The sequence below is a fragment of the Mastacembelus armatus genome, chromosome 15, assembly GCF_900324485.2.
Source record: "Mastacembelus armatus chromosome 15, fMasArm1.2, whole genome shotgun sequence".
Classification (NCBI taxonomy): domain Eukaryota; kingdom Metazoa; phylum Chordata; class Actinopteri; order Synbranchiformes; family Mastacembelidae; genus Mastacembelus; species Mastacembelus armatus.
This window is the reverse complement of record NC_046647.1, coordinates 1,923,733-1,948,793: the sequence shown is the minus strand read 5'-3', so window position 1 is coordinate 1,948,793 and position 25,061 is coordinate 1,923,733. Positions and strand designations below refer to the sequence as shown.

Genomic DNA, 25,061 nt, shown 5'->3' with positions numbered 1-25,061 from the left:
AAGTACCAGATTTTCCGTACTATAAATTGCACTTTCTTTCCTCCGGCTTGTCTTGTGACTTATACAGTGAGGTGACTTCTATGTGTATATTTACAGTCATTTTCTTGAGTAGTCACTAGTGTTGGAATGCACCCTTGGCACTCTCGACTCAACTCAAAAGTTAAAAATGCTTATGTTCAAGCTGAATTCTAACTCCTAGTGTAACACAAGTGAAAATGCTGCCCAAAAGAAAGAGCTATACTGCAGACTTCAAAGTGCAGGTAATAAAGTCTGCAACTGAAAGTGTGCATGTGGGGATGTGAGAAAAAGAGGGTGTGTGAATATGGCTAGGGGAAAGGGGAAATTGAAACTTTGTTTGTTGTTTGTCATATGTTTCAGTGTAAGTCTGTTTTTTCAGTGGATCTACACTACTAACCCTGACAACCAGAGATTAACCTGTTACAAGTGCCTAATATGGTATCTTGACATTACTTATGGTTTCCTGTCTAAAAAGGATATGGGGTAGCTAGAGACAATTCTTGTTCCAAATATCTGACCAGCTATTTTCCACGAACTAATGAAATAAATTCAGGAAATAAAACTTCATATAGACATTGCTGTTTACATTGCATAATATAGATATATTGGCCTGAGACAGGTGAAAAAAGAAACCCTAGAAATTCTGCAAATTGTTGCTGATGATTAGTTTTTGTTTTGTTGATTATATTGCTGCAGTGTTTTCATTTAAACACACACACACACACACACTCGCTCTCTCTACCTGTATCATGCTCTTTAGACAGGGACATCTTATTCAGTTAAATTCAGTTCAATTCAATTCTGTTTTATTTGTATGTGCCATATCACAAATATTTAAAACATATATCTCAAAGCACTTTACATAGAAATCCAACAAATCCCTTATGAGCAGCACTTTAACAAAAATACCTTTAATGGAAGAAACCTCCAGTAGAACCGGGCTCAGTTTGGGTGGCCATCTGCCTCGAATAGTTGGGGTCAGTAACTGCACATCAGCGATATACAGCTCCAGGACCAGGGACACCTGCAGAAGATACAGAGAGAGAGGACAGAGAGAGAGGGAGAGAGATGGAGCAAATACTACTGTACATACTATATATAATTTTGTTTTCAATATCAATAAACCTTCCAAGAAATATCCACCTTTTATACTACTGTTGATACTCACTGGGTGTTTCATTAATAGATAACGTGATGGAGTTAAAGATAATGACAACATCCTCATGATACAATGACATTTTCCATTTCTGTTCCACTTCATTTCTCATCAGCTCTCTACTGTCGCTGACTTAAAAATACAAAATACTATCACTAATTATCCTGTACACAGATTTTATCAGCCACAGAGTTTGTGTGACCAATGAAAAACATTCTACAAACACCACCCTTATAGCTTCTGCAAAATTAGAAAGTACTACCTGTTCACAGATTTTTTTTTTTTTTTTTTTTTTTTTTTTTTTTTAAGCACCAGGAAGAGGTGGAAAGAGTATAAATATATTCTACTCAAGTAAAAATACTGTAAAATAAAAGTTACTTAGTTACTTTGCAGTGCATATAAAATAAGGCATGTCAAGACATGACATGTAGGAAACTACATTTAATTTATTTTACTGCTCTGTTTAACAAACATTCAAAATTAAAGTGTCATAAAAATAACATGATATGACATTTAAAATATATTTGGATTTCATGTCATGTATTTTTGTGCAAAAACATCCTTCTTTTCATCAACTCTAATATTGCAGTTGTGCAAATAAACAGGTCACTCTGACTCAATTAAAACCAAATTCTTAAAGTGCATCAGGTATCAGACTGCTCTACCTGTCAAATAATCAAAAAAGGTTAAATACAGCCGTCAATCTTTTTATCTGCATTAGGCTCAATTTCCTCTTCAACTGCTGCATCAGGAGGATAGTCAGTGTTGATTGACTCACCCGGTTTGGCTGTTGTCTTACTATTAAATAGGCATTATCAGTGTACATCAGTCCTATTTATATAGGTAGGAGCCTACTACACCTACTGGAACCTATTGGTAGGTTCAGAAGGTTGTTTTTATCTGACAGATCTTTATTGTCATCATTACATACAGTGGGTACGGAAAGTATTCAGACCCCTTTAAATTTTTCACTCTTTGTGTCATTGCAGCCATTTGCCAAAATCAACAAAGTTCATTTTATTTCTCATTAATGTACACTCAGCACCCCATCTTGACAGAAAAAAACAGAAATGTAGAAATTTTTGCAAATTTATTAAAAAAGAAAAACTGAAATATGACATGGTCATAAGTATTCAGACCCTGTGCTCAGTATTGAGTAGAAGCACCCTTTTGAGCTAGTACAGCCATGAGTCTTCTTGGGAATGATGCAACAGGTTTATCACACCTGGATTTGGGGATCCTCTGCCATTCTTCCTTGCAGATCCTCTCCAGTTCTGTCAGGTTGGATGGTGAATGTTGGTGGACAGCCATTTTCAGGTCTCTCCAGAGATGCTCAACTGGGTTTAGGTCAGGGCTCTGGCTGGGCCAGTCAAGGACGGTCACAGAGTTGTTCCAAAGCCACTCCTTTGTTATTTTAGCTGTGTGCTTAGGGTCATTGTCCTGTTGAAAGGTGAACCTTCGGCCCAGTCTGAGGTCCTGAGCACTCTGGAAGAGGTTTTCTTCCAGGATATCTCTGTACTTGGCCACATTCATCTTTCCTTCAATTGCAACCAGTCGTCCTGTCCCTGCAGCTGAAAAACACCCCCACAACATGATGCTCCCACCACCATGTTTCACTGTAGGGATTGTATTGGGCAGGTGATGAGCAGTGCCTGGTGTTCTCCACACATACCGCTTAGAATTAACGCCAAAAAGTTCAATCTTGGTCTCATCAGACCAGAGAATCTTATTTCTCATAGTCTGAGAGTCCTTCATGTGTTTTTTGGCAAACTCTATGCGGGCTTTCATGTGTGTTGCACTGAGGAGAGGCTTCCGTCAGGCCACTCTGCCATAAAGCCCCGACTGGTGGAGGGCTGCACTGATAGTTGACTTTGTGGAACTTTCTTCCATCTCCCTACTGCATCTCTGGAGCTCAGCCACAGTGATCTTTGGGTTCTTCTCTACCTCTCTCACCAAGGCTCTTCTCCCACGATTGCTCAGTTTGGCTGGACGGCCAGGTCTAGGAAGAGTTCTGGTCGTCCCAAACTTTTTCCATTTGAGGATTATGGAGGCCACTGTGCTCTTAGGAACCTTGAGTGCTGCAGAAATTCTTTTGTAACCTTGGCCAGATCTGTGCCTTGCCACAATTCTGTCTGAGCTCCTTGGGCAGTTCCTTTGACCTCATGATTCTCATTTGCTCTGACATGCACTGTGAGCTGTAAGGTCTTATATAGACAGGTGTGTGCCTTTCCTAATCAAGTCCAATCAGTTTAATTAAACACAGCTGGACTCCAATGAAGGAGCAGAACCATCTCAAGGAGGATCAGAAGAAATGGACAGCATGTGAGTTAAATATGAGTGTCATTGCAAAGGGTCTGAATACTTATGACCATGTGATATTTCAGTTTTTCTTTTTTAATAAATTTGCAAAAATTTCTACATTTCAGTTTTTTTCTGTCAAGATGGGGTGCTGAGTGTACATTAATGAGAAATAAAATGAACTTTTTTGATTTTCACAAATGGCTGCAATGACACAAAGAGTGAAAAATTTAAAGGGGTCTGAATACTTTCCGTACCCACTGTACAATATGTAAGTTATGTCCTTAAGTTTAAGCTTGACAATTACTCCGTTATACTTAGGAATTAAAACATTTTGGTTAGGAAATAAATATATATATATATATATATATATATATATATGTACTTGAGATATATGTACTTGAGTAAATGTAAAATTACAGATTTTAAAAGCTACTTTAAAAAGTATAAGTACACAAGAAACCTACTCAATTACAGTAACGTGAGTGAATTTGTTACTTTGTATCCCTGGCCCCAGGAGTAATGTTTGAGGAACCAAGTATAGATGTTGATTCATTGTGTCACACTGATAATTATTCCTAGCCTCTAGAAAAGTCCCTGTTCTGAGGACTGAGAAATCTTCAGTCGCACCTTATGAAATTAGGTAGCCAGATGATTCTCTAGATACTATTATCAGACAGTCAATGTATGCAATTTAATTTATGCTGTAGAGCCTTTGCATTTTTTCTGGAAGATTTATATTTAGCTTTTTGCAATGATATTAAGTATTCCTGATGTTTGTGGAAAATTGAAAATGGGACTCAAATAGGATCAGTAACTTCACAGTATTCTGTTTTGTCGGTACATACTTCTAACAAATACCTGTGGACAGGGTTAATGATATTTATGATATGTGTAGATGTGACCAGAGAGCAGATGTAGTTTGTCACCTTTTGCAATAGAGCTTTAGAGATAATACTTTCATTTGTACTGTACAAACTACCACCACACCCTTCAGTGAGGAATTTGTCATGCCTGATAGGGGAGTAGAATTATAAGGCTTTAGGTAAGGCAGAGAGGCTATATATATGCCATATCACCAAACAGGATTGTAGCCTCAGCAATGGTCTTGTGACTAGCACAAGAAAAACATTATTTGTTTTGGTACAGAAATCCAATTTTGATATTCCAATTTGCTAATCAGGTATTCCATGTGGGTCTTAAAATGGATGCTTTTGCAATGGCCAACTTGTTAAAAAGAAGAGCCAGTATGTGGTATTTGCATAAAAGAGAACCTTACAATGTGCAGTGGAAGACATGAGAATATTGATGTGCTTTGTGAAAAAAAGTGGAGCATTAAAGCAGCTCCTGTATATCTGTGACACATTTAAATGCATCCTGAACAAATCCTTTGTGTCAACAGCCAACACGTCTGAACGTGATTAAGAATGATAATGAGAGCTGGGACTACACTAAACCATACCTTGTCAGAAGAGGTAAGATACACACTGTCTCTCTGTGTCTCTTTTTTGTTTCATTGCACTAAAGTTGGACTATGACCACTTTGACTGATCCTACTTTTTTACATTCTGGGAGATCCTGTGTGGGGCAAGTTAGGACTCTGGTTTTAGTCTGAATTTTCTGTAGTGGTTCTTTTTTCCTACACTTTTGAGCCTTCTTTGATTAATGTTTCACGAGTAGATGAAAATGTGACACACCCATTTGTGAAACCATATCTACAGCTTCAATTAAAGTGGGTCAGTTTCCAATTGTGGATTTAGAGTGTAGTCATAAACAGTTTGGACTGTAGACCTCGATCACACCAAGACTCCTTCACCTCAAGTCTCTCCATCTGCAATCTAAACACTCTCACACCATCCAGTCACTGGCCTTTCACAAGCCTGCACTTCCACTGACTATGGAGAGAGAGAAAAATACATTGAGGGAGAGAGAGAGAGCAGAAAGAAAGGAATGGACATCAGGCTGACCATGCACAGCAGCTTTCTCCCATCTTCACCTTCTGCAACCCAGAAAAAAGAGAGAGGGAGAGAGATGGATCTTATTCCTGCTGACCACCACACAGCTGCTGCTTCAACATGCCCAGGAGGCCTCAGCCCCACTCCTGTCTACAGGACTCCAGTAGCACTTCCTTCTGTAGATCTACTCCATCTTGTGCTTTTACTTTCGTCTTCTGCCTGGCAAAGACTCACATGGCTTGATGTCTGGTCTACAAAGTTCTTCATGGCTTTTAGATTCTAAATTTGCTCTCAGAGCTTCTTTAGACAATCTAGCAGGTCTTCTAGCAAGCAGATGAAGATTTACTGTATCCCCTGAAATGCCTTTCTAATAATAATAATAATTCACCACAAAGCTTGACTGAAAGCTTTTGGTTAACATAGTCAACACGTGGACCACCTTTAAATGTTGATCATCATGAGTCGGGCCATTTAAATCTACAGGATATACACATCTGGCTTAATCTTTGCTTATTGTTTGTTACTCCATCTGAATTAGGGCTGTTCCAATATCAAATTTTCATCGTTCTTTATTATGGCACAAAATATCACAATACTGGTAACATCTTCATAAAATAAATGCATTTGTGAGAACAGTGTAGGAGAATGAAAAGACTAGTCAAACCCTTTTCCAACATGGTCAAACACAAAACAGATATTAAATGAAATGGTAAAATACTAAAACCAAGACTTCACCTGACCTGTTCGGTCTGAGCTCGGTTATAAATGTTGCTCTTATTTGAAGCCTGCAGTTTGTTGAAACTATTTGAAGTTTTTCTCCCTTTCGGTATTATTTATTTAGGTGACCCATATGTTGTTGGCAAAGATGTCAACTAGTTGATGTAAGTAGTGAATGCCCTTATGCCCCCTGCTTAGGGCCTTTGTGTGAGAGTGAACTCTGTGTGAGAAAGGATCAAGCTATGAGCAGTTAAGAAAAACTCAAGCTAGTTTGAAAAGTAAGAGATAGTAACACGACTGCTCGACCAATGACATGTATTTTCTTAAATACTGTGATAACCACTATATTGTGACAGCCCTAATCTGAATTCTTTGATGCTCCTGGACATTCAGACACATGCATAAATGTGCCTTTTACAGTGGTATATTTTCATGTGAAAGGATCAGAAATAAAAGTCCAAACCATGATACTACTTTAACATGCCCAGTAGTAGTAGTAGTAGTAGTTTCATCTGCTGTCTATGCAAGGTCCTGTGTACAGTAAACTATTACAAATGTTGCATTCTTTGTATTGTATGTGGTGTGTAGCAGATGATTCTTTTAAAAGTCTTAAATTGTGTGATGAAATTAGTGTTGGAATCAGTTCATTCTTGATTCAGTCAGTTAATTTGTGGACAGCATTAATCAAAAATATCTATAACTGAAAAATCTATTATCTGTCACAGTATTTAAAAGGGGCATTTTTTTGCATTTGTCCTATTCACACCAAGGACCAGAATTGTGATACTGTCCAGTACATGTATTCAACAAGTAAATGTTCTTTTCCTGGAATACTGTATTAAAATGAGCCTGTAGAGTTCATAGTAAAGACTTAGATTAACTTGTTTCAAAGTGATTCCAGAAATTAACAGCATTATGAACTGGTTCCAACATGAAAATATTCACTGAATAAATGCAAATGTGTAATGTTTTATGTGGAGGCACATTGCAAAGGCAGACAAAAATTCATGATTGAACATTGTCTAAGTGGCCAAGGGAAGTTTATTATCATAGACTGACAGGAAGGAAAGGGGAGGTGAATATTTTGTAAAAAAAAAAAAAAAAAAGTTTCTGAAGGTATAACCAAATACATGAATTTTTCTCCAACTGAGACAGTTTTACAAGGAAAAAGAATGTATGAAAGGAAAAAGGGTATTTACTTTTTTTTAAAAAAAACTTTGAGTTTGGGAATGTTGTAGAAGTACAACTCCAAACTAAGCCCCCATCTTGACAGAAAAAAAGAAATGTAGAAATTTTTGCAAATTTATTCAAAAAGAAAAACTGAAATATCACATGGACATAAGTATTCAGACCCTGTGCTCAGGATTGAGTAGAAGCACCCTTTTGAGCTAGTACAGCCATGAGTCTTCTTGGGAATGATGCAACAAGTTTTTCACACCTGGATTTGGGGATCCTCTGCCATTCTTCCTTGCAGATCCTCTCCAGTTCTGTCAGGTTGGATGCTGAATGCTGGTGGACAGCCATTTTCAGGTCTCTCGAGAGATGCTCAATTGGGTTTAGGTCAGGGCTCTGGCTGGGCCAGTCAAGGATGGTCACAGAGTTGTTCCGAAGCCACTCCTTTGTTATTTTAGCTGTGTGCTTAGGGTCATTGTCCTGTTGAAAGGTGAACCTTCGGCCCAGTCTGAGGTTCTGAGCACTCTGGAAGAGGTTTTCTTCCAGGATATCTCTGTACTTGCCCGCATTCATCATTCCTTCAATTGCAACCAGTCGTCCTGTCCCTGCAGCTGAAAAACACCCCCACAACATGATGCTCCCACCACCATGTTTCACTGTAGGGATTGTTTTGGGCAGGTGATGAGCAGTGCCTGGTGTTCTCCACACATACCGCTTAGAATTAACGCCAAAAAGTTCAATCTTGGTCTCATCAGACCAGAGAATCTTATTTCTCATAGTCTGGGAGTCCTTCATGTGTTTTTTGGCAAACTCTATGCGGGCTTTCATGTGTGTTGCACTGAGGAGAGGCTTCCATCGGGCCACTCTGCCATAAAGCCCCGACTGGTGGAGGGCTGCAGTGATAGTTGACTTTGTGGAACTTTGACTTTGTGGAGCCACAGTGACCTTTGGGTTCTTCTTTACCTCTCTCACCAAGGCTCTTCACACACGATTGCTCAGTTTGGCTGGACGGCCAGGTCTAGGAAGAGTTCTGGTCGTCCCAAACTTTTTCCATTTGAGGATTATGGAGGCCACTGTGCTCTTAGTAACCTTGAGTGCTGCAGAATTTCTTTTGTAACTTGGCCAGATCTGTGCCTTGCCACAATTCTGTCTCTGAGCTCCTTGGGCAGTTCCTTCGACCTCATGATTCTCATTTGCTCTGACATGCACTGTGAGCTGTAAGGTCTTATATAGACAGGTGTGTGCCTTTCCTAATCAAGTCCAATCAGTTTAATTAAACACAGCTGGACTCCAATGAAGGAGCAGAACCATCTGAAGGAGGATCAGAAGAAATGGACAGCATGTGAGTTAAATATGAGTGTCACTGCAAAGGGTCTGAATACTTATGACCATGTGATATTTCAGTTTTTCTTTTTTAATAAATTTGCAAAAATTTCTACATTTCAGTTTTTTTCTGTCAAGATGGGGTGCTGAGTGTACATTAATGAGAAATAAAATGAACTTTTTTGATTTTCACAAATGGCTGCAATGACACAAAGAGTGAAAAATTTAAAGGGGTCTGAATACTTTCTGTACCCACTGTAGCTTGGCATGATATTCCTGATTTTTAACTTGGTACCAGTAAGATCCTCTTGAGCAAAAAACATTTCTCCAAAACATGAAACAGGGAGGCAGACTTAGCTTGTCATGGTTTCTCTGGTTGTCATGTGAGTCAAAACAGAAAAATCCTCTTGGGCAAAAACATTCCTTCCATGAACAAAAAGGTAATCTTACTTAGCTTGGCATGGCAGAACAAGGCGAGAGGGTCTGGGATCGGCAGCTTTCATGAACCAGGTCACATGGGACAGATCGATGCAGGAAAACTAGTAAGTTGCAGACAGAAAGAGTGGCAGTATCATAGACAACTTGGCAGTTTTTAAAAGCATGAGACAGGAAGTCAAGGTGCCGATCATCATTGAAATCATTGAAATTTGGATCATCTGCTTCAGTAGTCAGTCATTTAGGTGTTCAGTTCAGGTGTTTTAAATGTAGATTCCCCCTTCCCGTAGTTTGTACTTTTCAGCAGCCTTTGTTTACCTGCTGTTACTTTTTCCTTTTCCTTCAACTTCTCCCTAGTGTATCTTTATCTGACACCTTTATCAGTGTCACATAAAAGTACAACAGATTCTTGTGACTCGAGTAGAGTTGCTAAGTGACTATAGGAGATTGTAGCTCTTAATGTGGTTCTTGTTTAATGTTCTGCCAGTAATAACTTTCATCTGGCAGTTGTAAACTCCAACTGATAATTAGTCCAACCTCCAGGGGACACTGTCTGATAGTGACTTAATTTGTTTTGGTGGTTTAATCAACACTCTTTGGGAGAGGTCACATGATTCTTAGAATATAACTAAATGTAAAATATTTTTGGTCACAGCAAAAAGACAGAACAGTAACAACTCTGTGTCCCACTTCCATACTGTATCCAAATACAATAAAACATACACTATGAGCTAATGTTAAGGATCCAGGAAGTACATTTGTATAGTTGATGTACTTGATGTGAACATTAAGTATTGTCAATGGCTAATAGAGATCTTCTCAGGTAGTTAACCTTGCTATGACAGTTTCTCAACTAAAGTAAACCCTTTGTAACTTTATAAAATCTTAGAGGCCTTTAATGAACTATTTGACATGTGATGCCAGTGTTTAGTCTCAGTGGGTCATGTTCATTGCAGTGAAAATCAAATGGTCACACTGCCTGAAGAAGCTGGTCTTTGTGGTTGACCACAGGAGCTGAGTTCCATTACCTCTATGACTAAGCAGCTTCTCAGGCAGAGAAACATGCAAACATATTGTATGTACTGCTAATCTGTCTTCAGGACACAGCATAGCAATGAATTGGCACTATTGCTGAGCTTTTATGTTTTGGGTGGGGGTGACTCAGCCTTTTAGAAAAAAATCTGTCATTTCAATTTGCCTCCAATGTAGTGTATAACTTTTAAGTTGTATATATACTGCAGTATGTAATACTTCGACTATTGTGGATGAAACGATGGGACCTGTTTTTCGTGGCGGTGCAACGACCAGCACAAGCAATGCTCTTACCGTTTGGTAATTTCCTGATCTTGAAATTAGCGTTGCATGTCTCTGTGCACAGACCATACAGTGCACACGTTGGAGGAATGGAACAAATAGATATGCAAGCTGTTGGTGTTTTTGTGGTATTTGGTGGAGAATAGACATCTTAGAACTACATCACTTTGCTGGTGATTAAATAAATCTGCAGCAACGATGGAATTAAGCAAATCATTCAACCAATCATTCTCCTACCACTTGACTATAAAGCTTTGGGGTAGTTAAAGCAAGAACGCTGATAAAGGGGGCGTGGGTTATTAGTGACTGGTAGTGATTGTCCAGAACTGTTTTATACAGTATGAACAGCAGAAATAGCCACTTTCGATTTGTTGAGCTGTTTCTGCGTCACTGTGTTTGGCCCAGCTATTTCGGAGTGATGAGATGCTTCGGCTTGTCGTTGCGCTTTGGCGCTTAAAAATGGGGTCCAAGTGTGTGTATAAATGTATTTCACAGCAACAGTGCTGATTGTGATTTTTTTATCGTTATGATGATAATGTAATGCAGGTCGATGTTCTTTCGTGCAGAGGGGGGAAAGAGAAGGCTTGATGCCTCACAGGTACTGTCTTTTTCATCTGTTCACACATCCTTCTCTGTACCATTATACCTGAATAAAAGCAGCTAAAACTGTTTATTTTTTATTTACCCATCTACATTATTAACCAAGAGTGTGGTTTATAGAAAGTAATGTATTTTGATATCAGTTCACATGCTGTATCTGTACTCCTTTGTAGAAGGACTGTAGAAGCCCTTCTATCTGATGCTCTTACCTCTGACCCCAGTGCTTATTTTAATTTACTTTTGTTACTCTAGTATCTAAATGTCAGATGACAACATTGAGGGAGAATGACACTGTTTAAAAGTTCGTGTTTTTGAGTTTTTATGCGCATTACATCAGTTATTAAATAATTCAACCAATCCCTAGCCAGGCTAGGGATTCAGGGGTCAACTTTATTATTTGTATAATTGAGTTTCCCTTTCTGTATTTTACATTTGTACACAAAGACAGGGATATCTTCAGCTGTGGTGGTAATGCATCCTATACCTCTGGCCACATGTGTACCTTGTGATTAATAAAATTGCTAGATGGGTTTCTTTTAATGTCCCTTTAGTATTCCTGGTTTCAATCAATGACTGATAGCTCTCAGCTTCGACCATGACCTGTGGATCTTATTTTGTTTATCATTTATACAAACAAAATTAATATTGTAATCACTATGTTAATTGTTGAGATCCCAGAAGACATACATCACTAAAAATAGGTCCAAATAGGACCCATCTTTAGTGATGTATGTCTGACTTTTAGTGATGAATACACATAAACAGTCACACATTAAATGCCCTGGTCAGGCAAAATTGTTTAGAAGAGAAAACGGAAATAAAAGGTAAAATGACTCAACCCAAATTGCTGGGTCCCAGAAGTTAATTTTTGCCCTGTTTGTATATAATAGCTCTCTAAAGAGGCAGTTTCATACAATATATGCTGATGTGGCCTTGATCTGGATTAAATTCCAGTTCAAATTCTACTGTGGATTGTTATGAAGTATTAAAGAGTAGTGCAAACTTTGAAAGAAGCCCATTGTTATTAAGCAAGTTACAGAGGGAGCTGCAATAATGTGTGTGTGTGTGTGTGTGTGTTTCAGACCGTGGAAAGGGAAGACAGAGACAGGCCATTTTAGGAGAACACCCATCGTCCTACAGTGAGAATGGCTACGGTGAGACTTAACAGACAAACACACACTTAGAATTAAACTGGTAACTAAATCATCTGCCTTAGACAAGGCTGCTACTTAATCTACAGTCCCCATACCTCAGAGGTGAAACTCAACACTCTTCTACTAACACACACATTTATCCAGCTAGGTGTAGAGTGCCAGTCATGTGTAATGATCAGTGGTGCAGCAGTAGGTATACCTTCATCTACATTTGGAAATGGATTACAATCTGTCTTTAATTTATACTGTGTCTATCAACACACCCACACAGATGCATGCATGTATATTTGTCTTGTTAAGGTTGCGTGGACACTTATTGACATAATAATACCATAGCTCTTCTAACTAACCTTAGGATTTATCAATATTTAGCCTAACTGCGGCCCTTACTCTGACCCTGACCTAAACCTGATTCTAACCTGAACTTTAACAGTTTTCAGATCTGTCTGGTAAATAGAGAAAGAGCACAAAAAGAAAATAAATTCAGAATTAACATCCTGACTCTTTAATGTATGAAATGAGACTCATCCAAACACAGTTACAGTACTTATATAACAAATGCAGTAATGGAAACCCTGCTGAAGGTTGCATCTAACAGACTAATGTAGTACTGTTGTCATGATATAATTTCAGTAAACTTTACTGAACTGGGAATATCAGTTTCTGCTGTCTTTGGCTTCTCAGGTCCACCCTGCCCCCTGCTGCCTCTTCCCGGCAACAGCAGGTATAAGCTTACCTCAGTGGACGCTCCTGACATGGTATCCTACCCTCTGCCCCAGTCATCCTCATCATACTCTGGCCACGCCCCTAGCTCTGTTGCAATGGTGAGTGGCCTTCATCCTTCCAAGATGAACTGCACCCGCATCTTCAACCTCTTCTGCCTCTATGGCAACATTGAAAAGGTAGGTGTGTGTGTACTATCACAGTGTGCTTAAAGGAGTTTGAAAGTCTTTGCTGTTTCTTATCTATTAGTAGCGTAGGGCTATTGGAATAGGCATTTCAAAGTGATGCAATGACTCCAAGAGAAGTGGGGTGTCTTCTGTAGCACTTAGCATTGTTAATAATGAGACATTGTCATTAAGACTCTCCCCTCACAACAAGAATGTTCCAGATTTGAATCTTGCTTGCCCTGGGGATTTGTTTGTGAAGTTTGCATGTTGGTGGCTTTTCTCCGGGCACTCCAGCTTCCTTCCACAGTCCAAACATACACAGGTTAGGGTTAGGTTCAGTGGTCACTCTAAATTGATCTTGGGTGTAAGTTGACACCTGTGATAGTGTAGCCTGCCCTCTCGCCCAATGTCATCAGGGATAAGCAAGAGATGATGGATGGATGGATGAATTGATAGGAGAGCATGCAAACTCCAACTAGAAAGGTTCCAGACTGCTGTGGGCTGAAACCCAGAACCTGCTTAGAACTTACAAGAACTTTGTCACTGTATATACAGTGGTGTGAAAAAGTGTTGACCCCCTTCCTGATTTCTTATTTTTTTGCATGTTAATCACACTTTGTTTCAGATCATCAAACAATTTTAAATATTAGTCAAAGATAACACAAGTAAACACATCATGCAGTTTTTAAATGACGGTTTTAATTATTAAGGGAAAACAAAATCCAAAACTACATGGCCCTGTGTGAAAAAGTGTTCCCCCCCCCCCGTTAAAACAAAACTTAACTGTGTTTTATCACACCTGAGTTCAATTCCTCTAGCCACACCCAGGCCTGATTACTGCCACACCTGTTCGCAATCAAGAAATCACTTAAAGAGGACCTGCCTGACAAAGTGAAGTAGACCAAAAGATCCTCAAAAGCTAGACATCATGCCGAGATCCAAAGAAATTCAAAAACAAATGAGAAAGAAAGTAATTGAGATCTATCAGTGTGGAAAAGGTTATAAAGCCATTTCTAAAGCTTTGGGACTGCAGCGAACCACAGTGAGAGCCTTTATCTACAAATGGCGAAAACACGGAACAGTGGAGAACCTTCCCAGGAGTGGCTGACCGAGCAAAATTACCCCAAGAGCACAGTGACAACTCATCCAAAAGGTCACAAAAGACCCCACAACATCATTCAAAGAACTGCAGGCCTCACTTGCCTCATTTAAGGTCACTGTTCATGACTCCACCATGAGAAAGAGACTGGGCAAAAATGGTCTGCATGGCAGAGTTCCAAGACGAAAACCGCTGCTGAGCTATAAGAACATAAAAGTTTGTCTCAGTTTTGCCAGAAAACATCTTGATGATCCCCAAGACTTTTGCTAAAATACTCTGTGGACTGACGAGACAAAAGTTGAACTTTTTGGAAGGTGTGTGTCCCATTACATCTGGCGTAAAGTAACACCGCGTTTCAGAAAAAGAACATCATACCAAAAAATATGGTGGTGGTGTGATGGTCTGGGGCTGTTTTGTTGCTTCAGGACCTGGAAAACTTGCTGTGATAAATGAAACCATGAATGCTGCTGTCTACCAAAAAACCCTGAAGGAGAATGTCCAGCCGTCTGTTTGTGACCTCAAGCTGAAGCGAACTTGGGTTCTGCAGCAGGACAGTGATCCAAAACAGACCAGCACGTCCACCTTTGAATGGCTGAAGAAAAAGAAAATGAAGACTTTGGAGTGGCCTAGTCAAAGTCCTGACCTGAATCTGATTGAGATGCTGTGGCATGACCTTAAAAAGGCGGCTCATGCTCGAAAACCCTCCAATGTAGCTGAATTACAATAATTCTGCAAAGATGAGTGGGCCAAAATTCCTCCACAGCGCTGTAACAGACTCATTGCAAGTTATTGCAAACGCTTGATTGCAGTTGTTGCTGCTAAGGGTGGCCCAACCAGTTATTAGGTTTAGGGGGCAAACACCTTTTCACACAGGGCCACGTAGTTTTGGATTTTGTTTTCCCTTATTAATGAAAACATCATTTAAAAACTGCATGATGTGTTTACTTGTGTTATCTTTGACTAATATTTAAAGTTATTTGATGATCTGAAACATTGAAGTGTGACAAACATGCAAAAAAATAGGAAATCAGGAAGGGGGCCAACACTTTTTCACACCACTGTAGCACAACAAAATTGCAGTTCTTGCTGTGTACTAACCACTACCCTACTGTACAAAATGTTAGTTGGTATGTGGTCCATTCAACCAATGAGTCGTTTTCTAGGGCAGCCATACCAACGCCACAGCTGTTTCCATGATTAGAATGCAGGGATTAGACATTAGAAACAGCCTGGAAAAACTGAACCTATTCTTTAAGGAATCATTATGAATGTGTCAGTTAGTCTTACATCTGAAAAGGTGAGTATAGCTTGACCATATTATATGTTTATTTTATAATAGAGCTGTTAACTAGGAATGTGTGGTTGTAGGTGAAGTTTATGAAAAGCGTTCCTGGCACAGCTTTGGTTGAGATGGGAGATGAGTATGCTGTGGACAGAGCCATCACACATCTCAACAGCATCAAGGTGTTTGGCAAGAGACTCAATGTGTGGTGAGAAATAGTTTATTATGCATATATTCATTTTTTTTTTTTTAAGATGTTTCATATCTTTCACCAGATGTGCTGAATATTGTTAAATTATTGATCCAAAATATGTTACATATGTGATCCCAAAGCTTGACCAATGCAACAACTATATTTTTTAATAGTTGTTTTTTTTTTATGCATTAATTTTTTTTTTCATAATGAACCGTTTGCCCTTTAAAATAGCACTAAATACCATGTCAATAGTTTCCAGACTTCAAGGTAGTTTTTTCATATATTTTATCTGACTAATGGTCCAATACCAAAATATACTCAATTGACTCATGTACTTAGTTGACCATATCGTCAACAGTAGAGTTGCAGAAGCCAGAGAAAGTGCTGTTTTTGGGAACAACATTTTCAGTAGGTAGTTTCAGTAGTTGGTAATTTTTCAGACCTATCACGCATGGATCTGTTACTGCAGGTGACAGATGTGTTGTGTTGTGTGCAGTGTGTCTAAGCAGCACGCAGTTATCCCCAGTCAGGTGTTTGAGCTGGAAGATGGGAGCAGCAGCTATAAGGACTTTGCCATGACCAGAAACAACCGCTTCAGCAGCGCTGGACAGGCCTCCAAAAACATCATCCAGCCTCCATCTGCAGTACTGCATTATTACAACGTTCCTCCATGCATATCGCAGGAACATTTATTAAGGGTATGATCAAAATGTCCAGTTCTACAACATTAAGTTTAAAATAAAATAAAGGTAGTTTCCTCCATGATGCCTGTCCCTGTCCCTCTGTCTCTTTGGCATGAACTGACTAGCAAACTCTTACTTTTCTAAGAATAGATCAGTGTTAATTTTGACAGCAGATTTTAATTTAGTTTTAGTCATAGTCTTTTGACTAAAATGCAATTTTAGTTTTAGTCATATTTTATTCATCTGCTTTGTTTTAGTTTTAGTCTAGTTTTAGTCGACTAAATAGCATAAGATTTTAGTCGACTAAATCTACAGTAAATCTATTGGGTTTAATTTAAGTGTAATTTAGTAAAACTATTGTACTATACAAAATATTCTAAATTAAAATTAAATGAAAAACTAGTTTCATTAACCATATATGGAATATGGCCTTTCCATAAAAGACCAAAAATTAGATATGCATTGTTTATAACTTGCATATGACATTTTCCATTATTTAAAGCAAAAGAGCAACTCCAAAATATTTAAAAGAAAAACTGTATTTAGCAGTAATGCCATTGCATCAAAGATGAAACTGATCCATATATCTTCTCTTTGTTTTCTCCCAGCTGTTGCCATTTCATTATAGTTTAAGTTAGCACGGGCCAGTAGTCTGTACTGGCCAGTCAAACAGGGACAGTGAAAGACAGAAACCCAGTGTAGGCTATGATGATGTCGTGTACTCGTGCATCTCGTGTCACTAGGTGGATCAGTTACTTTTCAAATGTGCGTCTAAGAAGATTAATTCTAATTGGATCTTTTCTAAAAACGTCCCTCACTCACATTTTCGTCTCGTTTTTATTAGTCAACGAGAATGTCAGTATATTTTTATTTAGTTTTTGTCGTCATCACTTAATTTTTATTTAGTTAAGGTCTCGTTTTCGTCAGTGAAAACTTGTCGTTGACGAAAATTATAACAAATACTTCGTCAACGAAATTAACACTGGAATAGATTGAGTAGTCCTTAGTTCTCCAAAAACAAAAGATTTATTCTACAAACATCTAACTTATAAACATATCACTGGTACTGAGGATAGATGGCCATATGCCAACTGTAGTCTTAAATGGTTTTACCTAATGCATCTTTACTCATCCATAGCTGCTATGTGTGTTTTGATAGCTATGTACGGAGCATGATGTACCTGGCTTTGTCAAATTCAAGATGTTTGATGCCAAACGTAAGTAGTACTTGAATGTGTTTGCATTTTGTAATTGGTCTATGAAAAGATATATTCTTTTACATCTCTGATTGATTAGATATTTTAAAAGCTATTAATTACATATGAATCCCTTCTTTTACTTCTTATGTGTCTGTCCTGTCTTTTTGCATGTTTTTACTCTTCTACTCTCCTGCATTTTTCTTTTAGCCTCCTCTAAGACTATCTCTGGCTTGTTGGAGTTTGACAGTAAAACAGAGGCTGTGGAAGTTCTTACTGTTCTCAACCACTACCAGATCAGGATACCCAGTAAGTCTCCTGTTCCTGCAAATAGGAAACTAAACTAAATATTAGAGGTTGTAGTTTTGGTTTGCGTTTGCTCATGTTTGTGTATTGTTACTCATTGGAGAACTGTGACAATGATATACGGTGGTGTGAAAAAGTGTTGGGCCCCCTTCCTGATTTCTTCTTTTTTTGCATGTTAATCACACTTTAATGTTTCAGATCATCAAATAACTTTAAATATTAGTCAAAGATAACACAAGTAAACACATCATGCAGTTTTTAAATGAAGGTTTTTATTATTAAGGGAAAACAAAATCCAAAACTACACGGCCCTGTATGAAAAAGTGTTTTCCCCCTAAACCTAATAACTGGTTGGGCCACCCTTAGCAGCAACAACTGCAATCAAGCGTTTGCGATAACTTGCAATGAGTCTGTTACAGCGCTGTGGAGGAATTTTGGCCCACTCATCTTTGCAGAATTGTGGTAATAAAACCACATTGGAGGGTTTTTGAGCATGAACCGCCTTTTTAAGGTCATGCCACAGCATCTCAAGCCCAAGTTTTCCCAAGTTTGCTTCAGCTTGAGGTCACAAACAGAGGGCCGGACATTCTCCTTAAGGATTTTTTGGTAGACAGCAGAATTCATGGTTCCATTTATCACAGAAAATCTTCCAGGTCCTGAAGCAACAAAACAGCCCCAGACCATCACACTACCACCACCATATTTTACTGTTGGTATGATTTTTCTTTTTCTGAAATGCGGTGTTACTTTTACGCCAGACGTAATGGGACACACACCTTCCAAAAAATTCAACTTTTGTCTCGTCAGTCCACAGAGTATTTTCCCAAAAGTCTTGGGGGTCATCAAGATGTTTTCTGGCAAAACTGCCCAGTCTCTTTCTCATGGTGGAGTCATGAACAGTGACCTTAACTGAGGCAAGTGAGGCCTGCAGTTCTTTGAATGATGTTGTGGGGTCTTTTGTGACCTTTTGGATGAGTCGTTGCTGCTCTCTTGGGGTAATTTTGGTCGGCCGGCCACTCCTGGGAAAGTTCTCCACTATTCCGTGTTTTCGCCATTTGTAGATAAAGGCTCTCACTGTGGTTCGCTGCAGTCCCAAAGCTTTAGAAATGGCTTTATAACCTTTTCCAGACTAACAGATCGGAATTACTTTCTTTCTCATTTGTTTTTGAATTTCTTTGGATCTCAGCATGATGTCTAGCTTTTGAGGATCTTTTGGTCTACTTCACTTTGTCAGGCAGGTCCTCTTTAAGTGATTTCTTGATTGCGAACAGGTGTGGCAGTAATCAGGCCTGGGTGTGGCTAGAGCAGTGGTTCTCAAACTTTTCCTGCCATTCCCCACTTAAGGCCGAGCATAAAGTTTCAAGCCCCACTTCACCCCCCAAAAATGACAATGAAACTTATTTCAAACTTAAAATTTTCAAATTTATTCAAAATAACTTCTAAATAAATAATACAGAGTTCAAAATAAATAAAATGAAAGTGCAATTGTGTAATTACTTTGAAGTCAAGTGGTTTATTGACGAGATTGGGGTGCGTTGTTTCTAAGTGTCTTTTTAATTTGTTGGGTCTGCTGCCAGCGGTTTCCTCTGCCCCCACCAGCCCCACTGTGAATCCAAGACCCATGGTTCCTCTATTTGTGTTTTTTAATGACACGTTTCTTTGTATGTGGTTGTTTTATTTTGCATGTATGGTGTTTGTCAGTAAAGAAAATTATGAATTAGGATATACACAAAATTAGACTAATTTACTCCCGTTCGCTGCGCCCCACCTGTCACAGCGTCACGCCCCACCACAGTTTGAGAATCACTGGGCTAGAGGAATTGAACTCAGGTGTGATCAACCACAGTTACAAGCACTTTTTCATACAGGGCCATGTAGTTTTGGATTTTGTTTTCCCTTAAAACCTTCATTTAAAAACTGCATGATGTGTTTACTTGTGTTATCTTTGACTAATATTTAAAGTTGTTTGATGATCTGAAACATTAAAGTGTGATTAACATGCAAAAAAATAAGAAATCAGGAAGGGGGCCAACACTTTTTCACACCACTGTATGCTAAAGTTCAGTAGCTGAAAGAACAAAAAATTATACTGATAATAAATATATAAAGGGCGTTTTCTTCACTTGCTCATACATCACAGAACCAAATCAGGTGCCTTGAAGATCCAGGATAAATTATTTAGATGAGGCTGCAAAACCACAGCTTTCCTTTTAAAGGATGGCAGAGGCTAGTTTCAGATAGCATAGGATAGCATAGCAGAAGAAAGAGATTCTGTTCTAAAACCAGAGATTGATGTTATAACCTCAGTCTTTGGACAGATCTTTGATATTCACTCATTCTTAATGCTGAGCTTTCAACATGAAAATGGTGGTTGTGTACATCATTAGAGAGAAAGTAAGAAAGCAAGTACATGTAAAACTTCTCAAAGGCATGGCTTGTGTCTGAATCATCTGCTAAATTTATAATGTGTCTGATGGTATGTGAGCTTCTGCAATCAGTACAGTAAAGGATGTATTAAAAAGTTAAAATAGCAGAGCCTTGTGGTTACCTGGAAAGGGGAATGCCTCTGACCCAACATGGTGTGATTGACCCTGATGCACTGTGATCTATTTACCAAAAGAAAAAAAAATCTGACTTCCATCCAGCACTGCTTGCTTTTATACTAGGATTTGTAAAACAACAACTTTTCAATTCATTGTGGTGGAAAGGTGTTGAAAGCAGCGGCAAAATTCACAAATAGCAGACAAGCATTTGTATCTGGGCTTTTGACATGTTTCAAAATATGTTTAGTATTTTAGGGAATGAACAGCATCATCCACCTCTTTCTTATTATTGTGAGCAAACTGCATCTGGTCCAATGAATTCCCCACCAGTTCTATCAGCTCCCTTTGAAGAAGCTATTCACATCCCTTCATAACCAATGATGTTAAGGCCACAGGTCTAAAATTTGTGTAACAGCTACAAAACTGTAAATAATAATACCTTGCAACAAATACAATGTAAAGTTGCAATTAGAATAATTAGACATAAATGTAAACTATGTAGCCTGCGGAACAAATCGTAATTATGAAAGCTGTACTTAACTATGGTCATCATTTAGTAACGCAGGGAAAACGTGTATCATGACAATCAAATAGCTTGTCACCAATGACTGATTCATCTTCAAGAATTCATTCATACATTTCATTTTAGCTGTACTCATTTGGATATATTCTGATACCTTTATATGTGATAATTTGGCTAGTGTGTGTGTGTGTGTGTGTGTGTGTGTGGTTTCAGATGGTTCTAACCCTTACACCCTGAAGTTGTGTTTTTCCACCTCATCTCATCTATAAAGCACTTGAAGAAGTTGCTGAGCGTGATGATGACTTACCACTGACCTGAGAGGGGGGGCAGAGACCATGGCAGAGAGGCACACAGACAAGGGGAGAAGAGATGAACACAAAGAAATGTAAAAGAAGAAAATGAGTGAATTGCTCTTTATTGGAGATAAAGAAAATGGAAAGAAATTTGTTAAGGAGAGAGAGGACAATGTCACTGTCTTCAAATTGATCAAACATTCAGATATCATCCCACCATCCAATCACAACCCAATAAGATGACAGACTAGTGACTGTTTAAAATACAGTAATAATGTGTTTATATTGTCATGTCTGTATAGTAAATGTGGCTACGTTTTTAACACAAGTTCTCATTTAGGATTGATTAGTAATAAATGAACATTTTTGCTATGGCTGCAACAGTGTTGCTCCACCTCCATCTGCTTGTTCAAGTACACTTTGGCCCAGAGTGAGACCCTAGCCTGACTTGTTTCCTACTGTCATCATAGGGTCTGAACTTTCAGTGCTTCATGCATACATGTATGGCATGTATTCTAATGTTTGTCTTTTTTTATTTTAGATTTACCAGCATCACAAAAAAAATATTTTCTCAATTGGATTTTTTTGCAGGAAGTATGCTGAGGACATTAATTTTGCTCAGATATAACCGCTTTACACTTTTTACATTTCATTAGCACCAACCTCAGGTCAAAACAGCAACTTTTCATATAAGATTTACCATATTACTCTATCCTAATCCCATTCATATTTCCAAGGAGATGAAGCCTTTTGATTTTAATGCTTCTATGACCTCTAATACCACCTACCAAATGCTCTATTTGCAATTTCACCTTTGGAGAAGTTATTGCTGTTTTTTGTTCTGTATTCCAGACTGAAGGGTGTAATAAAATTACAACCTCAAGAGATTGCTAGCAGGGTTTAAATTTGTAGTTTGGTCACAGAGGCACTACATTTGATTGGCAGACAAAGAGAAAATGATGTCACGTCACATTGAGATGGGGGCGCTAATAATGAAAAATGAGTAATAGATAGTCCATGCACTAGCTATATAAATTACTGAGAGTGAACATTTACCTCAGCTTAACACAATACCACTTCAGTATCTAGACAAAGCTAATCAAATTATATTAAACATTTCAGTATTATAGCTTCCACAATAATGAATAAACCATAGTACACATTATTTTTAGCACTATTGCCTCAAGAAGACAATTGTGTTCAAACCTATGGGCCAGCTAATAGCATTTGTATATTCACCTCATATCTGCAGTAGAGGTCGACCGATATATCGGCCGAGCCGATTAATCAACCTTTTTTTTTTGTTGCACATTTTAATTAATCGGCATCGGCCCATTTTGCTGCACATTAGGCCAATTTATAGGCAGGCACATCTGCGACTAGCTAAGCGTTGCGAGACGGAGCAACGCACACACCGTAGCCGTGCCCTGTTTACATTTTACACACACGGCTTCAGCTAATGATGGCAGGGGAAAACCATTCGTTTCCAACACATGATTACATTGTAGCGTATTAGAATTGATGCTGACCGTCATGTGTGCAACAAATGTGAAAGTAGAAACGCGTGTGAAATTCAGACGAATATTCTCGCTAAAACACGCAGGATAACGTTCCCCAATAAATGTGTGTGTGCGTCCGACACACACAACACGGGCACGATGCTCCCACCAAAAAATACACTTTTAATGAGGAAAATTAATGTGCATGTTTTAGCCAGGAGTTTTGTCTGAATTGCTGCCGTTTTTACTTTCATATGTAAATGACTTGTTGCACATATGATTTGTTTACCCATATTCTTAGACTATGGCCGTTTGAATTATAGCAGTGTCTGTCAACAGACATAAGGATCGTGGCAGGTACCCTGCAATAAATCAATCCTCAATAAATGTTCAATTTAAGCAATTAAATCACTTTTTATTCCTGGGCACTTTTTATTCCTTGTGAGATGAAGGGGGAAAATTAAAATCGGCCAAAAGAATCAGCATCATATATCGGCCATCGGCTGCCCTGATTTCAAAATATCGGCATCAGCCAGAGAAAACCTCTATCAGTCGACCTCTAATGTGCAGTTTTCTGGGCTTTCCCCCACAGTCCACACACATGCAAGTGAGGTTGATTGGTGACTCTAAATTGCCTATAGATGTCAGTGTTTGTCTGTCTCTATGTGTCAGCCTTGTGACAGACTGGTGAGCTCTCCAGTATGTACCCTGCCTCTCATCCAATGTCAGCCCTGCCCCTCCCCACAAACCCTCTAAAGGAAAAGAATGTATTGCTAATACACTTGTCTTGACTGAGCCTTTAACCTATTTTAATCTATTTAGCCCCATTTTACTTTCATTTAAACCTACTCCAAAACATTGGCCACAAATTTGTACATTGTGTTTCTAAATGTGTTTTTGTGAATTAGTCAATTGTTAGCAGAAAAATCCTGTAATACCCACATGAGGGTGGCACACAGAATTGATTGTGCTAGTTCTCTGTCATCACACTATCAACCTGATTGAAAGCAAATGATTTGGTGGAGTGGAGTACACCTATAACAATATATAAAAAACTAGCAGTTCATAGAAACAGTGTGGAGATTGGAGGGCTCCTTCACACTGCTCTACTCTTCATGGATTGTTAAGAAAAATAAAAGATGATTTATCTTAATACATATGAAGCCAAAAACAACTGTAGATGAGTTCTACTGGCATGCAAATACAGTCAGTGCTTAAGTGTCTGGCAATACTGGACCTAATGGATCTTACTGGAAAAGAAAAGTTCAGTGTTTTATCATTGCTATCTTAGTGATGTATTTCCTCTTGAAACAGGGATTTTGAGGTGGGACACAGTGACTCATCAGTTACTTGGCATAAACCAATGGGATATAGCTGATAGGATGAGCAGAAAAACAGAGCTGAAAAATGTATGCTGGTTTGTTGGTTGATAGCCCAGTGAAAGTCAACACTGAAGCTGCATTGCTTGTGGTTTTGCCTACCATTCCTTTTAGAAACAGAAAACATAGTAATGGTTTACTCACCAATATATCTGCTGTTATTGGAGGTCTGCTGTGCTTAGTATTAATGTTGAGTCCATGGTGCAAACAGAAGACAGGTTTGAACAGGTCCAATTGAAAAATTGAAAACAGCATTGAATGCACCTGAAATATATCATACACTTCTTAAAATGCTTGTTAAAATGAGGTTCTACTGAAAGACCAGAATGCCAAAGTAGAAGCAGGAACCTCCAAAATCAGTAAGTATCCCTTCTGTCTGTGTCATACATTGTTATGCCTGTAGAGAAAATGTTTATTCTCATTTAAAATCTTGATTTTGCTGCTCTGGGCCTATCATTTCATACGCCCAGATCCATGACACTTATGTATTAAGGCATGCTTTTTATATGTAAAATATAAATGCAAAAATGTCTAAAAGCATGAAGGGTTTCAGCAGAGGAATATGATTATATGGACACTGAGGTTTGTATGTCTCTTACAGAACTTGAATCTTACTGTATTTCTAAGTACAATTTATTTATTGATGTTTTTTAAGCCTTTAAGTGAGTTTGAGTAATGGCTGTTGTAACTTTGAAGTTTTAATCACAGGTGTGACATTAGGAGTAGTTTCACAGGTACTGTATGTCATGATTTTGAGTCTGTAAAGGTTTAATGTGGTTAAAAGTCTGTATTCCCTGACAAAAACGCATAAAACGATATTGTTTGAATCCCATTCTTCCAATCTTTGTTGTTGTAAGTTATACATAGACTACATCTTCAAATCGAATAAATTCAGGTTTGGGGCTGTAAGATCACAGCTCAACTCAGCTGTCTCCAACTTGATTTTGTGAAACTAAACGTGTATTTCACATAATGATGTGATTTTATTAATTACATATTTCTTTTACTACAATTTGGATCAACCTTTTT

At 38.4% G+C, this 25,061-nt stretch overlaps 1 protein-coding gene across 1 annotated transcript in view; it reads left to right on the top strand.

Moving 5' to 3' along the window:
* Positions 1–24,859, top strand: part of LOC113131438 (heterogeneous nuclear ribonucleoprotein L-like) — a 57,423-nt gene extending 32,564 nt beyond the window's left edge. The window contains exons 7-14 of the mRNA XM_026308665.1: positions 4,875–4,947; positions 12,072–12,143; positions 12,828–13,045; positions 15,501–15,622; positions 16,107–16,308; positions 17,453–17,510; positions 17,700–17,798; positions 21,075–24,859. Of these exons, the coding sequence (XP_026164450.1) occupies positions 4,875–4,947; positions 12,072–12,143; positions 12,828–13,045; positions 15,501–15,622; positions 16,107–16,308; positions 17,453–17,510; positions 17,700–17,798; positions 21,075–21,130 (900 nt within the window). The 3' untranslated portion in view covers positions 21,131–24,859. The remainder of the gene's footprint in view (positions 1–4,874; positions 4,948–12,071; positions 12,144–12,827; positions 13,046–15,500; positions 15,623–16,106; positions 16,309–17,452; positions 17,511–17,699; positions 17,799–21,074) is intronic.
* The last annotated feature ends 202 nt before the right edge of the window (positions 24,860–25,061 follow it).